General features: G+C 39.4%; 1 protein-coding gene across 1 annotated transcript in view; it reads left to right on the top strand.

The window, feature by feature from the left end:
- The first annotated feature begins 1,009 nt into the window (after nucleotides 1-1,009).
- Nucleotides 1,010-24,549, top strand: part of JUP (junction plakoglobin) — a 45,153-nt gene continuing 21,613 nt past the window's right edge. Inside the window, exons 1-2 of the mRNA XM_075177175.1 lie at nucleotides 1,010-1,158; nucleotides 22,947-23,164. Coding sequence (XP_075033276.1) covers nucleotides 22,954-23,164 — 211 coding nt within the window. The 5' untranslated portion in view covers nucleotides 1,010-1,158; nucleotides 22,947-22,953. The remainder of the gene's footprint in view (nucleotides 1,159-22,946; nucleotides 23,165-24,549) is intronic.

The following is a 24,549-nucleotide window of genomic DNA, read 5'->3' as shown; positions in this document are numbered from 1 at the left end:
AGTGTTAATTACGTGCATTTTACTAGTGTTTTTTAATACTAGTACAATCCATGTAAACAGGGGTGACAATAGAAACCAATGTTTCCAAGGTCACTTGCATTTTTACTAGTGTAGTGCGTCTTCAAAATCCATCTTCTATATACATGCATTTACTGCTGGCAAACACATTGGGCCCTCCAAACACCATTTAAAATTGTAGTAACAAATGCACACCTAACATGTTTCACTTGTGTTTTCACTAGTGTTTATAGTGCAGAAAGAATACTAGTGGGCATGTAGCCTAAGAGCTTTATACCCACTGTTTCTAACATCCGAAATCATTTGTTTCTAGTGTTAACATACCCATTGCCATTTTTATTTTTTGGTGTTTACTGCTGGTAATGATCTTTTTAACGCTAGTGTGTATGTGTGTAATGAGGTAGAATATTTAATATAATGAGAAAATATCAAATACAGAGTGGATGCATTGTTAAGAAGACTTGCAATATCCTACCATCACAATTACAGTTACTCAATTTTCTGTTCCTGCTTTTCCCTAGTATTCATATTGAAACAGAAACAGACCATTGTATTTCTGGTAATAAATAGGTCAGCTTGGATGATATGTGATTATACATATTGTTTTCATAGTCTGGCTAGGTCGAGGATGACTAATGCTTGGATCACTCTCTCATTGTTACTCACCTGGCCAGGTGAAGCCAAAAACGTAATTCTAGGGCGGTGTCACATAAAAAAAAAACACTCTCAGGCAGCACAACGTCCCTTACTGGGTAAGCTGAATTTGACTGACATTAAACCGACCAATCGTATTTTACTTTGGGAACTTGTACCCAATGCTCAGTAAGCAAAGGAGACGGTTTTAATAGAAACGCAGATTGGCATGCGACTTAACCAATCCGCTCGCGTTAAATTGAAAAGAGGCGGTGATTCTGTGTTACTTGGTAGTCAGATGGATCTATGGAATGTCCAATAAGAATTGAAGGAGGTCATGGGAGGTGGGCGGTGTTAGAGCATGGGCGTCTCCTCATTGGCTGGGTGGGGGGGTGTCGCTGTCAGCTAGCTCGGTGTTGGTGTTAGTTGTCGGAGTGCCGAGGTCTGGGTGAGTTCTGTGCAGAGTGTGAGGATATAGCCGCCGCTTCCAGCGATACACACCGCGGGGTAAGGAGTCTATGACGTCCTATGTCCTTTGTTATTACCTCACAGATGTGTGGTTGGTCGAGGAAGGACTTACCTGGCTGTATCACTTACCTGTATGGGAAGGAAGGGAGTGCTCTGGTCATTATCTTTACTTATATGTCGTATAGCGCTGTATGTAGACGTCATAGCTGCCCTTTACACCCATTATATGATCCTCTCTATAGTGCAGCTGACCTATGTGTAGTATGTGACTGTCTCCTGTACGTGTTACATTGTACATATGTGTATTCTAACTTCATTTCTGAAGTGCTGCTATGGTGTGTAGTATTCAGACATCAGTACACAAGGCTGTGGTAGGCAAGGTTTGGGTGTACCCCTGCTCTGCCGTATACTTACCTGTGTAGATCTATAAGGTACATTAATGTCAAGGTTGCTTATGTTCCTGCACACATTTACTCATTAAATCACTGCTTATTTTAAGGATTTAGTTCCTTCTTTGACCTGGCTGTCATTGACTTCTTTGTGATCTATGTGTACTCATTGTTTTTTAACTTTCTAGTCTGCTAAAATTTTAGTAATATTTATTTTGTTTCCACATCAAAAATATTTGATGTGGAAACAAAATAAATATATATCATGTTTAAAAATAAAAACAAAGCTGTTTTGTGAAGCAAATACTTGGTTGACTGAGAAACTATTTATTTGGCTTGGTTTTTCACATTCCGTGTCCCATCCCAAGGGCATGCGGAGTCTGTATATTTGGTGTACCCTAGTTTTTCTCTTACTGTTGGTGTGTATGGAAAAATAATGTATCCCCTTTTGTGCTATGCTTCATTGAACTTTGTACATTGTGTTCAGCTACGGCCTCCGCCCACATCCACACTACCACTAATGGGAATTTTCTCTAAAGTAACAAGCTTTTATTTGCTGATTGAGCAGGACAATGGCTGCTTGTGTGTGTGAAATTCTGCCTTTGTCATCAGTAAGCACATGATTTAGGTTGCTGGATAGCTTTGGGCAGTGTTTTGTTTTGTGTGTGATGGATATATTTTTATATACACATGGCATGCTTATTGTAGGAAATAAGGGTGGCTTAGGGTAGAGGCGTGACACCTGTGGGTTAGAACCACAGAATGGAGTGCCCTAATGTGGTTTTGGGGTTCACTTATCGTATATGCTATAGATTCTATTGTGAACCCTCTTGATAGCCCAGAAAAATGACACACTGATGCTTGATGTCAAAGAGCAATGGCAATAGCCAATAAAAATCTCTCGGCTAATAAAATGTTACTGATGTATATTCCGCAATTCTGAAACCAGGCTTTTAATAATTTATACCCATAAAAGGATCAACACCACTCTTAACCCTTACTGTCAGCTGTGGCAAATGCATTAGTCAAGCCTGGACTATTTATGCAAATTTAACATGAATATCTGTCTGTAAAACTTTATTGTGTTACAAGGGTGTTTTGATACATTTTTTTTCTCCACTTGTAAATTGGTTGAACACCTGAAAATGTCATGACCAGATTCCTTTATCTACATTTGTTCTCTTGTTTGTCTTCTGTTTTATGATGTGGTCTTTTAAACGCTTATTTCAGAGCAGAAAATGAATGTTGCGTGCTAACAAATGAGGAACAAATGTTGACTTGATTAAGAAATTGAAGTCATTAGCTTTGCAATTTTTTCCCCCTTTGCTCATAATGTGGAAATAATTTTATTTACTACTGCATAGTATAAGGATGTGGGATTTTATCAACCAGTACAGTGGGTGTTCATGAAATTACACATTCACCCTTTCCTGTCTGGATTTACTATTTGGTCACTGGCATTGCAGGAGTTAACACCATAGGTTTTCCATATCTCATCCATGTGAGAAAGGTCTGGTTTACTCCCTAGTTTAGTCATGGGAAGGTTTCTGACTACAAAGAGTAATCAGACAAGGGCAGGGCCTGGGGTGAGGCTGAGACGCTACCAGGTTATAGCAATGCTATAGGAAGCTGAAGGCATCTGGGCGTTGCTGGCTTGAAGAAGGCTTGTCCTGGATGATAATACTGTAATCTCACAGTGCTTTTACCTGAAGGAGCTGGCTGAGTAAACATTTTGACAAGAGTTTCTGTTGACACATTAGTCATGCCTGAGGAAGTCAGTCTGTCTTTACATGGCCCCCATCCAGATGCTATCTTTCTACAACTGATCATACTTTTGCCCCATTCAGTCTTTTAGCTATTTCTATTCAATAAAACCTAAATTAAGAAGCTTTAACTTGGGACCATACCCTCTCACTTTGTTTTCTATTCACACTTGTGACTTTTATATAGTAATTTTTCAGAAAAGAGAATATCTTCCTGTCTAAGAATGACTTCACAATCTTGTAGGGATATGCAGTCTCTGTGCTGTTTTACCCTAAAATTGTTATAGTTCATCTTTTGGGAAGTCCACAATGCATCATACCTGATCGATCAGTATTGCAGCTTCCATTTATTCTACCATATGTGAATTTACATTCATGACTATACTGATAACTAGGTTCTTTGTATGGTTTAACTTCTCTCTATTTCTTTTTCTGATCACGTAATGCTAAAATAACAACCTTACTTGTTAAACTGTTATATTGGGTGCATACCCAAGAAATCTTATTTCAGGTGTGTATGTACATATAATTGTGCTGTATATATCCTCTTTTCTTCATAAATAAAGTTGTATATACATGTTAAGAAAAAATAACCTTTTTTTTATGGATGATTGAAACACAATTTTGGATGTTTGCTGCCACTCTCTTCCTGTCTGTCACAACTTACAATTACATATGTTAGAGCAAACTGTACAGGCAATATTTTCCATACACATGGTGTGAAGTCAATTTGCAGCCTTATTGTTTTGCTTTACCCGGTCTGTCTGTACACTTACAAGCTCCAGTTTTGGCAGATGCTGTATCCCAAGCCAATCTTGGTATATTCCTGCTGGCTATTTTTGGCACCGCTTGTCCTGCCAGTTGGAATCTTTGTTTTTTGTTTTGCTTTTCAAACAAATGGAAAAATCTTTCCTGGCAGCTTCTGCCTCGTCTGAAATCTGATTTCATTGTGTTCAGCGTTACGGACTTCCTGGTTGTTGGGTTTTTTTTTTCCCCCTAACTTGACATTTCAATATGTAGCTGACATTTATTGGTGACTTTTTACACCATTATTGTCTCTAGTGAATAGGAGCTGTCCAAGTATTTATGGCAGAAAGGCTGGAAATAAGGGCAAAATATGTTCAAAAAATGGTGTCCTCTATCATACGCTATATGGTCCATAGCATAACTAAATTCCGGTTTCTAACCAATGTTTCAAGACTCATGTGACATTTATGTGCTGACATGTGAAACAAATCTGTCGTGATGGTTTGTTTGTCTTTTAGCTTTGACAAGGTTATATAGGGGTGTTGTTTTTTTTTTTGTTTTTTTTTTATGGTAGTGGGGTTAAAAGGCCAAAATACTTTTTGCTAAGGTTTTTAGCTATGTAATACAATGGCCAAAGTTGCTAATAGATATTTCTAATATAGCACTGCATGTGAGAATCTTTTGTGCATCAGCGTTTGTTGAGCCTAGACCAAATTCGCCATGCTCATCCTTACTAATGTTTCACTGCAACTGACTCCAAGGTGCTCTTACAGTATAAAGCCTTCAATAGCAGCATATTTCTCTGAGCGATCATTGTTTTCTTGAGCTTACATGCAAATTGGAATTTAAAGAATGTTTGAAACATATTAGAAACAAGTTAACCCATGCATGATACTCATGCATTCTAGTCAAATCAAGCTACTTAAGGTGTTAAAAAGGTTCTTGTCATGCATTTGGAGCTAGGTCAGGCCTCCTCAGGGGAAGAGCGTTACTTCCCGACGTAAGCGCCCTTTTTTAACGTGGTTTTGTCCACATGTCACCTCCTCATCATTCTTCTCCATCACCTCATCCATCTTCATCGCCACATCCTTAATCTCCATCGTCTTACTGTTCTAAAACCTCTCGATACACAACGTTTCTGCTAAACACCTTATCGTGTGCTCAATCAGTCTTCCTTGAAGGGCAGTATTCATAACCTGCACTTTCACATCACTGCTTCTCCGTATTTGTGAAAATGCGACATACAATTGTCCATGACCAAACACAGGCTCTGGTAAATAAATACCCACACGGTCAAGAGTTTGACCCCTCAACTGGTAAATTTAGCTTTTACTACCCCTCCCACGGGGGAAAGGGGGGATGATGGAAGTTAACTGACTTCACTATTATAATTTTTTTGTCAAATAATGTCAGTATACCAAATTTCAGGTCAATTGGATGAGCCCTTTCTGAGAAAATAGTTTTTTACACACATACACACACACTAACACACACCGCTAGGCTTATTAGAAATGGCACCCAGTGTTTGTGGGGGAAAGGGGGGTTAAATCTAATCAGCAGATCCTCTAACATTCACTGACAGCATAAATTAAGTGGAAAAACATTGAGTAAACGACTATCTTACAATAGGCACTGAGATTTTTTTTCTTAAAAAAAAATCCCTGAGGCAGAACAGACATTAAAGTTCTATCTAAATTGTTTGTCATAAATATAAAATGCTTAAATGTTTTACAGGTGTTTCACGCCCCGTTTATGTGATACTTGGACCAGGACTCCCTGAAGCAAGTTGCTCCTACTGCAAAATTGTAGGAAAAAGTTAGCAATTGCCAAAATGCAGCTCTAAGTGACCCAGTGCATGACACGAGAGCAGACTGGCCAGATCTAATCCTATACGTTGACACGTGTGTGTGGTCGAATTGCATTCATGTTGTCGTTCGTATCTTGAGTCGAGTGGCAGGATCGGCCTGTGTGTGATCAACTTTTAGACTTATTTTACCCCCTATCTATAAACAATACTTTTTTGTTTTTGTTCACTGTAGTCTAATGTTTAACAATTGTGCCCATGGATTAATGTTAACTAGGCAGATTTGCCTTGCAAAATTCAGCAAGTATGTAAATGCTGTGTTACATTGGGCAGGTGGTAGTACATGCTGTAGTCATTGGCTCCCGCTCTAACCCAAAGTTCTCTTTTTAGCAGTTCTACTAAGAATCCTTTGAACAATTTCATCTGCGCCTAGACACATTAAATTGAAAATTGTGTTTTAGCAACCAGGGAAGTGTGACAAAGATGGACAGAGCATTTCTTTTCTGGCTGCAAATTTACCAAAAGCAAAATAAACTAATTTGGGCAATTGATACTCCTACAATTGTAAATGTTCTCCCGAGCAGTGACTATTACTTATTATTGTCTCATGAGACTAGCCTCCATGTCAGTCTGGCAGCAATTTCTCTCCGGTTCACTGCCAGACCCCTACAGTGACACTGAGTTCTGGTACCATGCAGGGGGACTTATAGAAGTACTACTATAATATCTGTCCTGCTTCCTGTGAGCCACTAAGTCTTGTGGGGCTGCGTGCAGCCAGTGTGTTGTGCACCACTGGATTAAAGCCTAAAACTTGCAACCAGGAAGTAAGAAGTCCAGCCAGTGGACTGGCACTGCAATAAAATCTGCCTCATCTGTACAAGCAGAAAGCTGTTGGTGAAGGTCACTGAAAGGCCAGACTGCATTACTTTGTATGTGTTAATAACTGTGCTTTATAATGTTAGTGTCTCTAGCCTATCTTCCCTGCCATTCTGGAGTGAATCCTAGTAACCTATAAGGAGAATCTTTTGTGTGTCTGCAATTACCACCTACTTTATATGGGGTAATTATTTTCGAATTAAAAGGCTATTTTGAATTTTTTTTATTTTTTTTTTAAATATATAAAAAATTTATTTTCCCCTGACATCTTACATTCATGTAAAGTCTAATTATAGACGTACTTGCTTGGCTGACAATCTGTACCAATATCTTAAGCGCCTTCTTGAATGTAGGCACTGAAATGTAGCTCTGAATGCTTAAATTTCTATTTTAGGGAGGTATTTTATGTATTAGTAACTTATCCTAGCAGATAAAATACTACTGGAAAATGCAGCTCTACTGAAATGAATGGTAGTTTACAATTAACCTGGCACACAGAGCATAATTACACTGTTATGCAGCAATGTGTAACTGCTGTTCTTTGTTTGTATATCAAATCTCAGTATTGCCTGATAATCAATCTTGAAGTAAAGGCTTTCAGTAGTGATTGGAAGCAATTGAAAATAACTCTCATGCAAATAAACGCTGCCGTTTTCCACTTTGAAAACCATTTTTCTCCACCATCAAGTGCAGCAGCAAGAAACAAACTAAAAATGTTTGCCTCTATTTTAGTAGGGTTGTAGCGTTTCGCACTGAAAAGTACTAATAAGTTTAATTTTGTTCTTTAAAGCCCCATGTAATAAAACGGTTTAGTCATTACCTCTGTATAGCCCTGGGGCTACAGCCCTAGCCAAAAACTTTGGGGTGAACAGCAGGACTTGATTACGACTTGTGATTGGTCCTCCCACGCTCACACCAATTCTCCCCAACACCCTGTAGCAATTGCAAGTTGGTAAACTTAATTGAATTGCTGGTTCTGTATTGCATGTAGTAGCCCTCAGGGCTTAGGTTGGCCCTTAGTAAATAAAGCTATTACCTAGCTGTTGGTGCAGCTTTAAGTAACTTTTTGAATCCCGCTTTTTGTGTTTGCAAAGGGTTCCTGACCCCATGCAGCTTTGTAAAGACAACACCCTTTGCTTGCTTTGTTTTTTTATTTCTTGTAATTTAAAGGGAGAAAGGGTCAGAAATTCTCCCTACATCAACCTGTTCTCTTGCTATATTCACATTCTTTGCATTCTAGCAGCAGGGGCTAAACCTCCCTTTACCCTCCAGTGCCTGCAAGCACATCTGCCCTGCCCAGCCTGGAGTTTACATGTTACAACTGACTGGATTATAGTGTAGTAGTACCTCTATCTTCTGACTAAGCAGAGCAGTTGGAGGAGAGTTCATGCTGCATATGGATTAACTATTCCATTGCTAGGTTACATATGCAAGTGCCTGTTTGTGTTCATTCAAATGGCTGCAAGGTAACCTTTTGAACTGCACAGATCAGGATTAATGCTGCAATATATAGAAAGTGCTGTAACCATATTCCCTTTTCTAAACTGCACTAGAAAAAAGACCATCTCTAGTTGAAGGTGCTTAGGTGTATCTGACTCCTTTAGACAGTGGAGGAAACCATTTTGTGAGCCATACCAATTGTGTATTAATTCACTAGGAACCAGTAGCAACTGCCTCATGTCATGCTTCCCTACAGTTCTGATAAGCTGCATTGATTCACAAGAGGCCTTGGTGAACATTGGTACATGTTACAAAATGGCTGCTGGGACAGCTTTAGGTCAGTCTTATTTTAGGGTAAATTTGAGTCTTATTGGAGTAATCCTAATTAAACTCTGACCCAACTGTTTTGGGGAAATTACTTTTACATTTTGCTGCCTCCACCTACTAGTGTTTTAAAAGAGTTTCCCATACCAGTTAATAGATTTTGGGAGTGTCTGTTTAGCAGTCAGGTTATGAGAAATTGCACATTCATCAAAATACCAGTTTTTAAACATGTCTAACCAGAGAGATCACATTTCAAGACTTGTTAATTCAAGTGCGATTGTCAAGCTAGATGCAGGTAAAGATTGTGCATGTGTGTATATTATTTATTCATGAAGCACAGCACTTGCAGAATTTAATGACCACCAAGGTAATCAATGTTTTGAATGTGATCTGTGACCTCTGTCAAATTCATAGTCTCTTAATATATTGTAGTTCTGAAATGGGAAATGTTAACTTTAGTGTGTTACAGAGCATAAATGACTTATTACAGAGCTTGACCCTAACAGTGAAAAGCCATCATTGCTGCTGCCCTCTTTACTGATCTCCATGACTTGTCTGTGGAAAGTGTTGCATCAAGCGCTACTAGGGTTAACGTTACATTACATAATGCGTTTACTTCTACATAAGCAGTTGTCAGATGCATTGTGTGCTAATGGATTCTAGATGGTATAAAGGTCTAGCAGGGCTCTTAATCTCCACAAGAGTAGAAAGCGAAACACCAGTGTTCAATTTAGTGTTTCCATACTGAAGTCTGTAATTCTTACGATTTGCAAAGCAATTATCCCGAGTTGTGGGTTTCTTACCACATACTTTGCTGGGGGGAGTTTGTGTGCTTGTGTAAAATTTGGTTGGTGTTTTAGTGCTGAGCTAGTTAATGTTTGTGTGTTACATATTTCTTCCTGACATCATAAATACTCCAGGATGGTAGTACCGTGTACTTAAATATGTTTATCTGATACTTCCTCAATGTTTCAGCCATGAAGCCATTTACATGCAGGACTATGGGGTGTCCTGCAATGTTAAGTGGATCTGTCAACTGAAGTGGCTTTATATTTTTTATTTTTCTTTTGTATGATTTATTTTTTTTCCCTTCAGTTAACTGCACATGATGGACCAATCTTGCCACTTGGCCTAAGCGACAGGACCAGTGTACAATTTAGGCATGCATATGGCTAAGTTATGAGATCTGCGAGTGTTCAGAACTGGGCTTAGTGTGAACCTGTTAGTGTGGTCGGAAGATGACTGGGCACTTGCAGGTTAATAGCAATTGTGTCTTTACCTCAATTTATGAGCATGTATACAAAAGAGTCAGGTCATTATCTGGCTTTGTGTTCGGTTTAGGGACAGACATGGTGGTACTGGGCTAAATGTCTCCTCGCCAGTGATATTGTAGGGTGTGGCAAGCACTATTTCAGAGATTAATAGATTTAAGATGATGATGATGGTCATTAAAAAAAAAATAACGGATTAGATGCAAAAGTTTAAGAGGTATTGTTTTCCTGTTAATTCATAGTGGTCTGATCTTGTCTTTCGGTCAGCGTCATTTGACATAATCGCATGGGACCCAACTAGTGGAGTAACACAGATCAAGGGATTCGTCGAATTTCGTTTTCCTCTTAACTAATCAAAACATGGCCATTTAAAAAAAAAAAATGGTTATATGACCAACAGGCCCTGTCTGCCAAGATTTGGACAAATTGGCTACATCGTGCCATGTGTGGGGTTCCACAGACACTGGTTGCATGCTTAAACTGTTGTTGGTAAGAGTCTGCCTGGGATTCTTAAAAGCTGCGCTCAAAGGGGCTCACGTGTGGCCCACCTGACAAAGGGAAATTCTCCTCCTTTGGGTCTCCTATCTAGTAAGTGTGGTGTCACACAGCACTGTACACTCAGTACATGATTGTCTTCTAACCAGATATTGCTTAACCTGCTGTTAGGTTGTGTGAACACTTTATTCTGCTGCTCTGACTTTCTAATTTAACTTGCTGCTTCTCCATATGCAACATACAGCCAAAGGCCAATTGGGAGGCCCCTGATATATATAATGTTGCCCAGCACTGACATGGGTAGCAGGTATGCATGTTAAAAGGGCTTCATTTAAGTCCCACAACCTGTCTGAACTATTTACATATTTTTTTCAGATTACCAGATGTTCCATACGGGCTTGCTATTTTAGTTGTAAATCTGTTTTATCCCAAACTTGGCGTAGTGTCCATGGGACACATCAGGAGTACTTTACTTGATTAACCTGTTCACCCCCATGGGGTACTTTAACAGATTGTGACCATCACACTGATGAAAATGTCTTCTAACAGCATGAACACAATTTAGAATTTGTCTTGGTTTATTCCCAAACATCTGCAGCATAGCAGCTGTTTTATCTGCACTCCACTGCCCTAATCTCTTCCAGGAGGAAAAGGGGTGATTGTTAAGTGGGTTCTATGACCTTACAGGACCTGTGATGAATACATTTTATTTTATTATTTTTTTTATACAGAGTTCTATGAGAATTCTGCGGCCGTCTGTTTTATAAACGGATACCTTAGTATCCCGTATTAACAATTTTTTTAAAATTGGTACAAAAGGGAACAAATGCTGTTGCCCATATCGACTGGATTGCACTAGTTTGCTAAACTGCACTAATAAAATCTAGTTACTATGGCAAATGTTTTTTTTTAAAAAAAAAAAATTAAACACCCTATTTCTAAGTAGTTTACCATCTTAATATTTAAGAAAAGCAGAGTGTCTCCTGCGCGTGTTTTATTGAAATTTTTGTGTGGGACCCAATCCACCACTCTATCTATATACCCTCTAACACTATATCTTTGCTAGTAAAGGGATCAGAGGAAACTCTTGAGATATATAGAATTAGTGCTAGCTGAATTAGCTGAGTAGTCTGCTTAAGGTGGTTAGGTTATCGTGGTTGTCGAAACCATGGAGAAGCAGTTTCTTTCTAGGTGGGGTTTTTTAATAAAATAATCCCATAATTGCCATACAGCTATGATAATGTCAAACCTTGTAATCCTAATTTTGATGAATTTCAGGTTTTCTCTAGGTAAGTGATTGACAGATTCTAGATAACAGGAAGTGAAACTGATTCCAGCAGCAGTGGAACTACAAGGTCCAGCATGCCTTGCTAGCCTCTGTCTGGAAGGGCTTGTTTATTCTTTTATTTTCGTAACAGGTCTGTTTACCTAAGCCTTTTATTGATTGATGTGAAGTGACGTAGGGAAAAAAATCGCTTTCTTTTATAATACAAAGAAAATGCATTAAATCTAGTTGGGCTGCTTGCGTTTCATACATTGCTGCTTTGGCTTGAAAAGGAGCCTATCCAGAAGAATAAGTAGATGACTAAAAAGCCTTTAGGCGAAGAACAGTCCTAGTTCTGGAGCATTCAAGCCGAGCATTACAATGCATCCGTGGAGTCTGTTTTATGATTCATACACTGCCTTATCTAAAGGATACAGGGGATTTCTGTGCACTTTCTGTCATCCTGTTTGAACTCTGCTTTCCTTATTGTCTTGGGAGAAAAAAGCCCCAAACTCCTGTTTTAACAGTCTGTGCTACACATACAAAGGCAGCCCTGCACAGTGACCCGTGCCTTCCCAACTGCTTTTTATAGCCAGCTAATTGCTCAGAAATGCTGTGCTGACTTTCATACAGTAACAGGGGCCCGAGCTTGTAACATCACAAGTAAAAACCATTGTGATGTGTCCATGAGGCATTTTATAAGCTAGATTGTGGCATTATATTGTGTTCTATCTAACCTTTGACAACTGCATACAGCTTAGTGCAACATAATTTCTCCATGAGTTTAAAGCTACACTACTACCTAGTAGAAAATGTTACTAAGGTTCCTTCCCACTAACATGAGCCTGTCTGCTCTTAGCTGCTGGTTCTATCTTGGGGGACCAGGAGAGATGGCTGCATGTAGCAGTCCCCAAGGCTCCAGGGGGTAGAGTAAAATATATTGAACTAGGTGGTAGTGCAGTTTTAAGGGACATATAGCTAAACTGAAATCGATCATCTGGGTTTTTTTTTTCTTATTATCACAAAGTTAATTTACAAAACAAAATAAAATGTGTCTTCACTGGCTTTTATTTGCACAACTGCATCTATTTGTCTGCCAGGCACATTGTGAGCCCTCGTGAACTGCCATGGAGAAGGGATATGTGCCTGTTGTAGGTACATGTGAAAATGCACACCGTGAAAGCCAAATAAATAGTGTATATGTACCCGTTTTGGAATATATTCAGATGTGCTGTATTTTTCTTAGGACTTAAGGATTTCTGTGATATGTAAAGACCTTGGCTTTTTGTCAGGTTGTAGTAATGGTAAATATTATGGTGCTATATGCAGATGCACTGTAACCCATAACCATCAGGAGTTTGCGATGGCTATATCTGCACTACAGAATTCAGTCTGGCTACTATGAGTACTCCTAATTTTATAAAACTCCAATGTGTAGGCCTGCAGCTCTCCAATAAATGGCCTCTATGCCCTGCTTTGCTGTGTTCAGATACAGCTTTTAGGTTTGAACTTGTTGGATTATTTTAACCGTGTCTCTGGGTTACTGGGCTTGTTATAGGCACTGGCAGAAAGGGTCCCAAGATTATATCAGACAGTGTAATGTTGGGTAAATATTTGCATGCTTGTGAGCTTCTGTCATCTCTTCCTCAACTGAAGGTGAAATCATCAATTATTAAGCTTGTAAAAGTTTGTTTTAAACCCGTAGCAGAAATTACATTTTTAATATACATGTTTATCTGTGAAGTTGTATAAAATGCTAAACTTAAAGTTGGTTATAGTGGGATGTATGTATACACATGTTTTTGTTTTTATTGGAAAGGGGTCTGCTTTGGGTTAAAGTTGAAGGAAATAAGTTTGTTACTGTCTAGTAAAAAAGAACTTGTTGGCACAACACGAAGCATTATTGGATTATTTACATTTGCATGATTTATAATCCATGGATGGTTTTGATCGTCTTTGTTTGTACTTGACCGTTGACATTACTTGCTGAACAGGTGAGAATTTGTAAGTTAAATGTCTCCTCGCAGCCTGTGTGGTCTTGCCATTCTTGGGAAGTAGAGATTTCTACATACAGTAGAGAGGGAGCCATTTTATGTACTGAACCAATGTTAATGTTTACCAAGTCTCTAGGAACTAGTGCCTTAATGATGTCGCTGGTCCTAGTGACTTTTTTTTTTTGCTTTGTATATTGGCTCAGTCTACAAAATGCCTGAATTGGGAGCATGGTAACGAAAATGTTTGTGCTGGGGAAAATGGAAAATTTCATATTTTTTTTTCTTCTCCCATATACTGAATACTGTGCAGTATACTAAGGTTTTTACACCTGTTTATATAAATATTCTATATATATATATATATTGATGTGCTAGTTATACTAAACTAATATGGTGTATGTCATATCCATGGTTCCTACAAGTAGGATTTGCCTAATTCAATCTCACAGTGGTATCTGAATAAAGGACTCTGGATTTGAAGCCCCATGTAGTGACTGGATCGTTATGTTAGGTTTTAACTTTAACAAAGTCTTAGTTGCCAAACAATGTTGCTTCCTGTCCTTCAGGAAGGATCACTCATTTCCATCTCTCTCTCCACAGGAACCCTTTATCCTGTTTTACCCATTAATGCTAACCATTCCTTAACACAAAAACCCACTCTTCACCTTCAGAACCTACAAATATGTGGTCCTGAAACAATAGAACTCCTCTGTGGCTGTCCATGTACATTGTTAGTGTTTCACTTTATAATCTAGAAGTAAACCACCAATATAAATTCCCCTAGCAATTCTACTCGGCTTTAATCCTGTTTCGAGACACTGAGTTTGAACTCTGGGCCTTGGACTTTAGTTAGGATTTATTGCAGCCCTTTACAGATGAAGCAGCCTACTAGTTGTCTTCCTAGGCAATCATTTTGTTAATCTTCCTCCTGTTGCTGCTTTAAGGAAACACATCAAGTGTTTGCTCAAGTCTAATATTGAGATTCCCTGTAAAACACTTAAATTCACTTTGAGGGAACTGGGCTGCTCATGTCAGATGCATGAACAGTATGTTGACTGTGTTATAAGGCCATTTGATCTGTGCTGAATTTGTAGCTAGCATGAAATCAAATTACCATTACATATATGGTGCAAAAACATGGAGTTAGATTATTATTATTTTTTTTTTTTTTTCCTTCCCTCCTTCTACCCAAAATTAGAATGTAAGCTGTTGGGGGCAGCAACATTTTTCCACAGTATTCTAATGTTTGAGCTTAATGTTGTCCCCAACAATTTGACATACTGTATATAGCGTAAGAGACTGTTTGCTCTGTATAGCTGTTTTATTTATAAACGTTAGGTTTTCATTGAAAACAAAAACCCCATTGTGATTGTTAAGCTGCACGCATGCTGTCAGTTTTGGTTGGTCAGCAAAGTTAAAATGAGAGGATAATTCACCATTGTGCCATAGCCATTGTTTTACACTTCCGTTTGGGATAGATTTGAGTGTTTTTACCCAGTTGGCTGTCCAAGCCAACTAGTACTATTCTATATGTTGATTCATTTTGCAACCTGGAAACTGAAAAGGCTAAATATCTTGCTCAGTACGGCTCCTCAAAAGTCTGATCATTTTAATTTGTCCATTTAAGTATGTGTCTAGATTGGTATGACTGCGAAACAAGCAGAACAGTGCTCAACACCCAGATTGCTGCATGCCGTAATATTATAGGTGGATGTGTTGCAGACAGTTCTCAAATTTCGTATGACACTTTTACCTCAAGCTAAAGATGTTTCCCTTTTTTATAAAATTACAAAATTCACCAACATAGACATTTTCACACACCATGGATTCTAACGTCTAGTCTCCCACTGCAAGAAGGCTATTTTTGTACCTATTAAAGAGATAATTGTAACATACAGTAATGAGTGGAGTAAGTCAGGTCTTGTTAATCAGATCTCTTTGGGGGTTTTCAGAATTACAGCACAAGCCCTGGCTGTCAGACATCCACATGGTTATTGGAGTTGTCAGTAGTGCTCTGGGACCTTGTCTGCAGTGCTGGTAACTCCTCATCTGCTGAAGTAGAGAGAAATGTTTTTAGGATTCCAGTGTCCTCAATATATAATATAACATAGCTGATACTGCTGCTATACATTTGTATTAACTTGTACTGTGATCAAGGTTATCAGTTCAGTTGTGTAGACTAGAACCTATTTAACATTGTTGACCTGTCGCATTTTATACTGATGAGACAGGTTGACTGATCTAGTATTTCACAATAGGTTCTTGCTTAAAGTATCTCTGCCGGGATGTGGACATTAGGCTGGGTCACACTGCAGAAAATGTCTTCCAATGGGATATAATTAACGATTTTACTACCGATTGAAGAAAAAAAAAGTCCCGCTAGGCATGTTGATTCATGTGTACACACTAAACACATTTTACACTATATACCTTCAGATCTGTGCTCTTCATCTGTCATAACCATCAGCTGAAAAGATCATGACTTGCTACATAGAGATCTATGGACCTTGCCGGTCATAAGTGCATCCACACTGCAGAATTGAAACGACATCGTTCCATTGTGGAATGAGATTTTTAGTCCGAAAATATATATATATTTTTTAAAAAATCAAATGAAATGATACGATGAGCTTTGAAACTATTGTTGGACCGTACACACTGTGGTAATGGGCCGAACGGTCGTTTATCGCATGATTGGCCCAATAATCAGCAAAAGAACCAGTAGTGTGTACCCAGCCTTAGCCCACTGACACAATTGGTTGTATGTGAACTTGAATGTCCGCTCTGAATTTTGCAACATCTCCATTTTTGTTTTTAGTTCCTTAGCGCCAGGTTTGTTTTTGAAGACTTTAAATTCCTGAAATTTGAATGGAGAGGTTTAGTCACTTAAGAATTTCGCCATAATCCCACCCTTCCACAACTATTAAATTAATGGGCTTCCTGTCACTGGACAAGTTATTTACAAAGCACTTTTTAATTTATATTGTTTGTCTGTAGTATTTTGAAAAAGCTTATTAAGCAGGTTGTCCGGATGCTACTTGACCAAACTGCAGGATAGGCTTTCACTAAATATTATTACACACTTTAATCTTGAGGAAACTGCTGGCCACTCACAATGCGAAATAGAGCGTTATGGCTTTAATAATAACATGGTGAAACGTAATTATCTTATTTTAAAACGGGTGAGATCCTTGTCTTAACATGTTGGTAATATTCAACTGCCGATAGCATGCATCTACCAATTTGAACAGTAAGTTTCGCCAAAACATTATAAATTTAGCATGAAGTAGACTCTACTCAGAGGATATTTCATTCTGGAGCATCAGGTGCAGTCATTTTTCTTTTTGTCTCCCTAATGAGCATCCTTCAGCTGTGTCATTTGCTTTTTCCAGAGATCAATACCATTGTATCTTCCTGGGGGCATCACCTTATCTTCTATATGATCACTTTAACTCATAGTTGAAATGGACAAACATGAATTTTCAGTCTAAAAATGAACAAAGCATAAACTTAATTTGTTCTCACTGTACAGACCTTTCAAAGTGAATCCATCCCTTGTACTTAATGGAGGCAGCCATTTTGTGGACTGAAGCAGTATCTCTCCTATTCGTAGTAGGAACATTACTGAGGCTGCCTTTAATGTGTGTGTGTTACTGGCCCACTTTTTTTTAGGTTGAGATATTTAATAATTAGCCTGTTGTCTCCCACACCATCCCACTTCTATAGTTCTGCATTGGCTGAGAGCTGGCATTCTAGGTTGAGTGCTATGTCTGTCCATCCGTAGCTTTTCTTTTTTTTTTCTTTAAATGTTTATTGAGGACATCGAGAACAATACAGTAGTAATAGTCACGATGAGTAAAGTACATAACATTGACAAGAAGGGAGCCAGGTATTGAGAAATACAATTCCTATACATAATGTTCTACATGTATATGAAAAACAAGAGATGGGGCGATGGTGGGCTGACCATGCCACAGCTCTTGGTTAATAAGAAGGGGCAAGTGGGAAGAGTGGGAGGGAACGGGTTGAGCTAGAGTAAGGAGAGTACATAATTGTTAATGTAACAATAGCATATATGAGTGTTTTCAGCATAAAATAAAATGCAATCTTTTGAGACTTTCATTTGTGTTTTCCACTTTACAGAGAAATAGACAACAGGTGATGATTTGTTTTGTCTCGATGAATATTGTGCAGTTTACCCAGGTGGGGAATGAAGGGGTCAGTGGAATTGTGTACTTTAATATTGGAAGACATGCAAGCATTGTCCAGCACTTAGAATGTCGTCCATTGCTGTATGACTCTTCTTACAAGAAGTGCAGGAGAAGCTATGGACTTGTAGTTGAATCATGTCTGACCTGACAGATGTCCTCCATGTGGTTTAACAAATGGCTCTCAGCCTTCTCTCCCTGTTTTCGTTTTGTTCCCCTCCCTCCTATGTTTGTTCTGAGAACATGCCATGCACTGCCACGAAGAGAAGAGCAAAAACAAATATCTGCTCCTCCCCCCACTCGCTCCCACTTTCCTGCTTTGCCTGTGATGAATCCCTTGGATGACAAGTGAATGTGTCCCTGCATTATTTAGCACACCGGAAGAGCATGACTGGCGGTGCAGGATAATGTGCTTGACAGGCAGCTCCACTTCTCATGGAGGGGAGAGGCATCAAAGCCCAGCACGCTGGCGTGGACTGACAGTCAGATATAGAAATTTAGCAGGATGCACTTCAAATAAAGTTACACCAGACATTGATGAAACCTGCTATTTATACTTGGTGTGAAAATGCATAAAATCCCGAGCTGCACATACCACAAGAGTTCCCCTGCCACCTCAGGAATATTGTGATAATAGCTTTGTCAGTAAGCTGAGCCCTGTGTGAGTTTATAGCTTGTAATCACTTTCTTCTGTGTTATCTACAGAGGAATGCATGATTAATATGAGATCTGTATGAGCCTGTTATTGATCCTCCACCTCCTACCATTCTGATAGTGCCACATTCCTGGCTTGTGTGTAATGCAGAGTATGGGGGAGGGCGAGTCCTAGTAAAATATGTCCACTGCCCCCACCACACTGAGGACTGCTGTTCTGGGAAAGTGTTGATTTCTGTTTTGTTCATGCATATATTGTGAATCTGTAACGTGTCATTGTCTTGGTGTATATTCCAGAAAAAATGTGAATTGTGACCTTGGAGTACTTTTGCTGCCATGATACATGGATATACAAACATTATCCTGTTCAGTATACAGCCTCAAACAGGGGAGGGCATATTTTAGCCCAGGGGGCAAGACTTGACTAATGGGAACATTTTAAAGGAGAAAAAATGCAGGTGACCCACTCTGGGACCGCCTGGGGGCTGGTGCCCCCTCCCTGGCATCAAACATGAAATACTTTGTTTAGAGGGAAAATGGCTGTAAGTTTACAATTTTGCTGCTTGGTATGTGCTGATTACTCAGCCAAAACAGTGAGAATTGGTGGTTTGACATACTAGGTACTTTGTTCTTTAGGGCGATCCTTTCACAGTGCCAGAAGTTACACCTAGTTATACATTAGGTATTCATATGTAATTACTGTACAAGAATAAAGGTGTAAAAACAGGCACCTGATAAGTGACCAAAATATTGCTGGGTGAGATGACCATAGATGCACTTTCTCTTTGTGCTTTTAATGTTAACACAGACAAATATAGCTGTGCTGGCAATGAAAACAGCAGGCTGAGGTTTCTCCTTCGGGCTCTTTCAAGCTACAATGAGGAATTCAACTTTGTGATTTTTAAACATAAATGGAAGATACCATAGTGGGATTTTCCATAACCTTCTTTCAATACACATGATTTTCCAATGAACACTAAAGTGACGACGCTCCCTGTTTACACAGATATTTACTGGAGTTAGCATGACTTGTGTGTGTATAACTGGTGCGCAGAGCTGTAACAGACCACAGCATCTGTTTCCAGCTTGGTACCATGATTGAAGTGATGATAAAGGTGTCTCTTGAATCTCCAGCCTCAAATTTGTCCTGTATTTATGTTCTACCAGAGTGACTGAGTGTGACAAGCTCCCAGCAGCTCACTGAAATGGCTTTGTGTACATACGCTTCATATTGTACAAATCAGGTTATTAAATGTTGTTTTTGTCTACCTAGCCAATGTTTAGACAGAAAGATGAGTATGTGCCTAAAGAAAGCCATGTAACTACGTTCTCCATCCTGTCCCTCTTCCTGTTTCTCATTTTCTAGGTAAACCAGCTTGGTAGCTTACTAGCGTCTCAAACTCCAGAGGAAGCCATGAGCAGTGACTGTGACAAGCTGACATTCCAGATCAGGGTGTGCCTGACCTTTTGAGGAGCAGCTGGCTTTGTCTCTGCTTGTGAATTGGTGGGGGGGGAGGGGTGTGTTTCTCTAATTCCTCGCCTACCCCTAATTCCTTTTGCACATTTAAGCTCAAACATGTTTTGTTTTCGTCTCCATTCTTTTATTTTTGAGAATCATATGGGCTTCATTTAGCTGGCTTCCACAAGCTTACTTTTCTTATAATGTAAATATTTAAACGCATGTTGACTCGTGTACTCTTCTGTTTGCCTCCCATCAATTCACTAGGAACAGGTGAATTTGCCAAGGAACTCAACGCCTCAGCCAACTGTGAGCGTGTGAGTAAGTTGCAGGACCCATTGACCATTCAAGTTCTTTGAAGTAGATATCCCTGGTCCTTGGTGATAGGCTGTGTTCTCATGTTTGATTCTACTTACTGTGTGTGTAATGGGCTTCTCATCATGTAATAAAGATGTGAAGTTTTCCACCCTCTAACCTATCTACTTGTGAAGTGGAGATTTTAGCCAATGTAATCCATATCAGGGCTACTGTTAACATTTTTAGAACAACATTTTTATCTACAGTAGTAATGCTGCTAGACCATATCGGAGCAGACAACTACATACAAAATTATTTGAGGATATGCGGAAGAGGGGAGGGGGAGTTGTTTTGTTTTTGTAGGAAAAAGAGGATATTTAAAGAAGCCTGTAATTAGTATGAAAAGGACACTGCAGCAGAGAAATGAAGTGCTAAATTTGTTTTCTAGCTTGTAGGTCTCTTCAGAGAGTGAGACTGCTAAATCTTTCCCCATTTCCTGCATACACTTTATATATGGACAGCACGGTGGCTTAGTGGTTAGGACTTCTGCCTCACAGCATTGGGGTCATGTGTTTGTTCCCCGACATGGTCGGAGTTTATATATTCTCCCTGTGTTCTGTGCGGGTTTCCTCCAGGTGCTCTGGTATCAGATATACTGGTAGGTTAATCATACTTACCTACTTTCTTCAGCTCCCTTCCGGGAGCCAGCCAGTGGAGGTGGGTGTGAGGGGGCGGGCCGGCCGAAATCGCTTCATTTTGGCTCCGCCCCCTGTGATGTCATGACGCAAATAGCGTCATTTGACAGCGGGGGCGGGGCCAAACGCTGCGATTCACCGGGAATCGCGGCGTTTGGGATCTAATTCTGCCCGCTTCACTAGGAAGTGGGCAGAATTCGGGAGATTGCCAAACTCACTCGGGAGTCCGGTAGACTCTCGCAAAATGCGGGAGTCTCCCGGACATTCCGGGAGAGTTGGCAAGTATGAGGTTAATTGGTTGCTATTAAATTGACCTTGGTCTCTGGGTGTCTGTGTGTGTTAGAGAATTTGGGCTGTAAGCTCCACTGGGGCAGGGACTGATGTGAGTGATTTCTCTGTGCAACGCTGCAAAATTAGTGGCAATATATATAAATGGCTAATGATATGCTTTTTGTAGCTTCACACAGTTTTTCCAGAGTCTACTCTTTAGGTCTGTGATGGGCAATAGACAGCTCTGAATCCTCATGCAGCTCTCCAAGCCTTTGACGCTTAGCTCCTTCCTGCTGTCAGAATTTTTTTGTTTTGGTATAACGTGTGACGCTTGTTTAAAATGTCTGCTGATATGTTATTACAGATGGGTTTCCTCTTTTGTTGCATAAATGTATTCGTTTAACTTATTACTGAGGTTAAGGAGCCTTTTAAAGTTTAGATGGCGCCCATGTAGCCCCTGAAATGTACAGGTTGCCCATCACTGCTTTAAATACTTATTCTTTAAAGCTTGCAATACAATACTATATTCAACCATTGTTGGTGCTGCTTAATGACTATATCCTGCCGTATGAGTTATGGTAATCTGTAGATGCCTCCAAGTGTAGAATGTGAGTTCTGATGTCAGGGCAGTGTTCATCAGGAAAACCTGTGTACTGTATGGAGTAATGATCATTATGGATATTAGGAGCGGCCTCTGATTTCCATGACCCATGTAAAAGCACCCTGCTTACAGCCTTGTTTGCTTTTACGGTCTCTGTACTCATAGGTGACTAATAGCTACAAGTTAGTCTATTACCACATATATAACCCTCACTTCCCACCAAGTGTTTAACATGCATCTTGGGGGGCCATCCCGCTCGCCTCCCCAATCCAAAGGGAGGAGTAAAACGAACTCTGTGCTACCTGCTACAGTGATTCTTCAATACAACTTATCACACTGAGCAGCTGTACATTGGGTGGTGGTGATTTCCCCTTAGAACAGCTAAAGGAGTCCCAAATAGCTGTACACGGCTTGTTTTAATTTTTCCCTGAAAATATACATTTATCACAGCATTCCTTCCGTATATTTTATTCATTTTAAAAGGATGTTCACCCAAACATTTTTGTTTCGTCTTGTATCTTTTCATTTCAGCACCTTTTAGGCCTCGTTTTAGGTCACCTATATTTTCTAATGTGTTTTTTTTTTTTTTCTACAAATTCTAAAAGTTCTTTTCATCCACTTAATACTACATTTACAATTTTAGAGCACAACACGTTCAATTTCTCATGCTTACAATAGATTGCATTTTAAAACTATCCAGTTTTACCAGCACAATGTTTTTTTTTTTTTTATTGTGGTTTTTTTTAATCTATTTTCCCTGTGCATGTGTGTATGCGCCTTCTATGCAGCCACTACTGGTTAATATTTTTGCAACAGTGTAAAAATGTAATAGACTAGAGGACTGGGGCAGTATGTTTTCAGTCTCATGAGCTAGCACTACTCCTAAAATGCAACATGTTGCTGGAGCTTGTGTTTAATAGATAATGCAGACAGTGTATATGACTTATTAGATTTTTCTTTTTTTTTTTTTTCTTTTAGGATTTAGAATAAACTTGGATTTAATTGTGAATTTTATTTCTTAGCTATTAAATCAATATAGTATAGTCTATGGATTTGCGATCTGTTAAAATGAAAATATGCCACATTTGTGTGTGTTACAGTATGTTAACCTCGGCTGCCAGGTCTTTTGCCCCAACACTTCTGCCTGCATTCAGTGAAATTCTTGTTATTGCAGCAGACAGATGGATTTTTCTTTGTGTAGACTCGACCTAATGTGTTTCGTGGGTGGATTAATTGCTCAGTCTGTCTGATACCTGCTGTTTTTGTTTCTCCACAGAAGTAGAATGGAGTTGATTGATGTAGTGGAACGGCCTTATAAGGTCTCGGAGTGGCAAAAAACATATACCTACGACTCTGGCATAAACTCTGGAATAAACACTACTGCCCCTTCTCTGAGTGGCAAGACTCTGCTGTTGGAGGATGACGACGGGGACTATTCTAAGCAGTACACAACGGTGAAAACCACAACATACACAACACAGCAGCAAGTCCCAGGTATGTAGTAGGAGTAAATGCAGCAAAGAATATTTAATAGTGCTTTTCCTGGGTGTGGTTTAATGAACATTTAAACTATAAAGACTGTTTTACAACTATTTGCTGTTCGTGTGTTTCATTCACTACAATTTTAATCCGCTCTTAAGGACTCGTTCTCACCTGTGCATTCTAAATGTTTAAATGCTGGGTTAAAAGTTAAGAACATAGACAAATTTATTTCTTCTACTTTAACCTGTTACCGGTACAGTAGACTGTTGCTAAAAGTTCAAAGAATAAAACATGCATTTTAAAAAACGCATGGCTAAAGCAGGTGTTGGTTTTCATGACTCTCTTGACCCAATGTGTGATCGAGCCCTACATGGTAGCCTTTTTCTCTTTCAGGCTTGTACATGTCTAACAATGACATACAATTTTTGAACATAAGTTTTTAACTGGATTCAGATAACCCTCATGTCTGTCTAATGCACAAACCTAAACATTACTCTTGTGTTGCTACATCCCAGGATGTCTCCCTCTATCTGCTCGGAATAAGTAAACCTTGCTGCCTTCTAAAGCAGACATGTGATCTGCTTCCTTATCGACTGCTACTAGCATGTGCATCATCACTAAGCCACCTAGATGTTACATGTGGACGTCCAGAGGTTTATCTGTTGCCTATAAAGAACAGGGGACCTTTCACACCACCTTCGCTATTTTGACAAGCAAGTGTTGATGTGATGTGATCATACTTGTTAGTCTATGACTGCATGACCACTTTGTCCTGGATTGTACATATTGTATGATGGACACACTGCCTATTACTTTAGACTGTAAGACACAATCCCCCTGCTTACCCTCACCTTTTATCCTATCATTGTTATAATATGCTCCTCACAGGTGCCTATCCGCTTTCCTTTAAATCCCTTTCATTAAAGTTATTCCATCTCCATTGCCAAGCAGGATAACACGTACCATACAAGGCTGTTTGCCTATTGTACACACAGTATGTTTCAACCGTGTGAATTTCCAGGGGGAACTGTAACATTTCCTTTTACTGCAGCTGGCACCAGCAGCCTTAGTGTGGCAGCGATTCTGACCTTGGGCAGCTGAATAAAGTCCTCATTGTTACTCTGCTCTTGTCTGTAGCATATTTAAGCAAGCTCTTTAGAAGCTGTTTGGGTCTTTATGGCAAATTCCCATGATACTGGGCTTGACTGTAGCCCTGAACCGAATTGTAACCTGACCGTATCAGACCAGTGTCAGAGTATTGGTAACTGCATTTGCAGCTTAGATACAGATTTAGCCAGATCTTCTTCCCCTGCAAACTTTCAGAAAGACTGAATTAATCTGACCATATTTGCTATAAGGTCAGTCATCAAACCCTTTGCTGCCATAGCTTTGTGTGG

Source organism: Mixophyes fleayi, chromosome 6 (assembly GCF_038048845.1).
Source record: "Mixophyes fleayi isolate aMixFle1 chromosome 6, aMixFle1.hap1, whole genome shotgun sequence".
NCBI classification, from domain to species: Eukaryota; Metazoa; Chordata; class Amphibia; order Anura; family Limnodynastidae; genus Mixophyes; species Mixophyes fleayi.
Note: the sequence above shows the minus strand (reverse complement) of the source record. Positions and strands in the feature narration are given on the sequence as shown.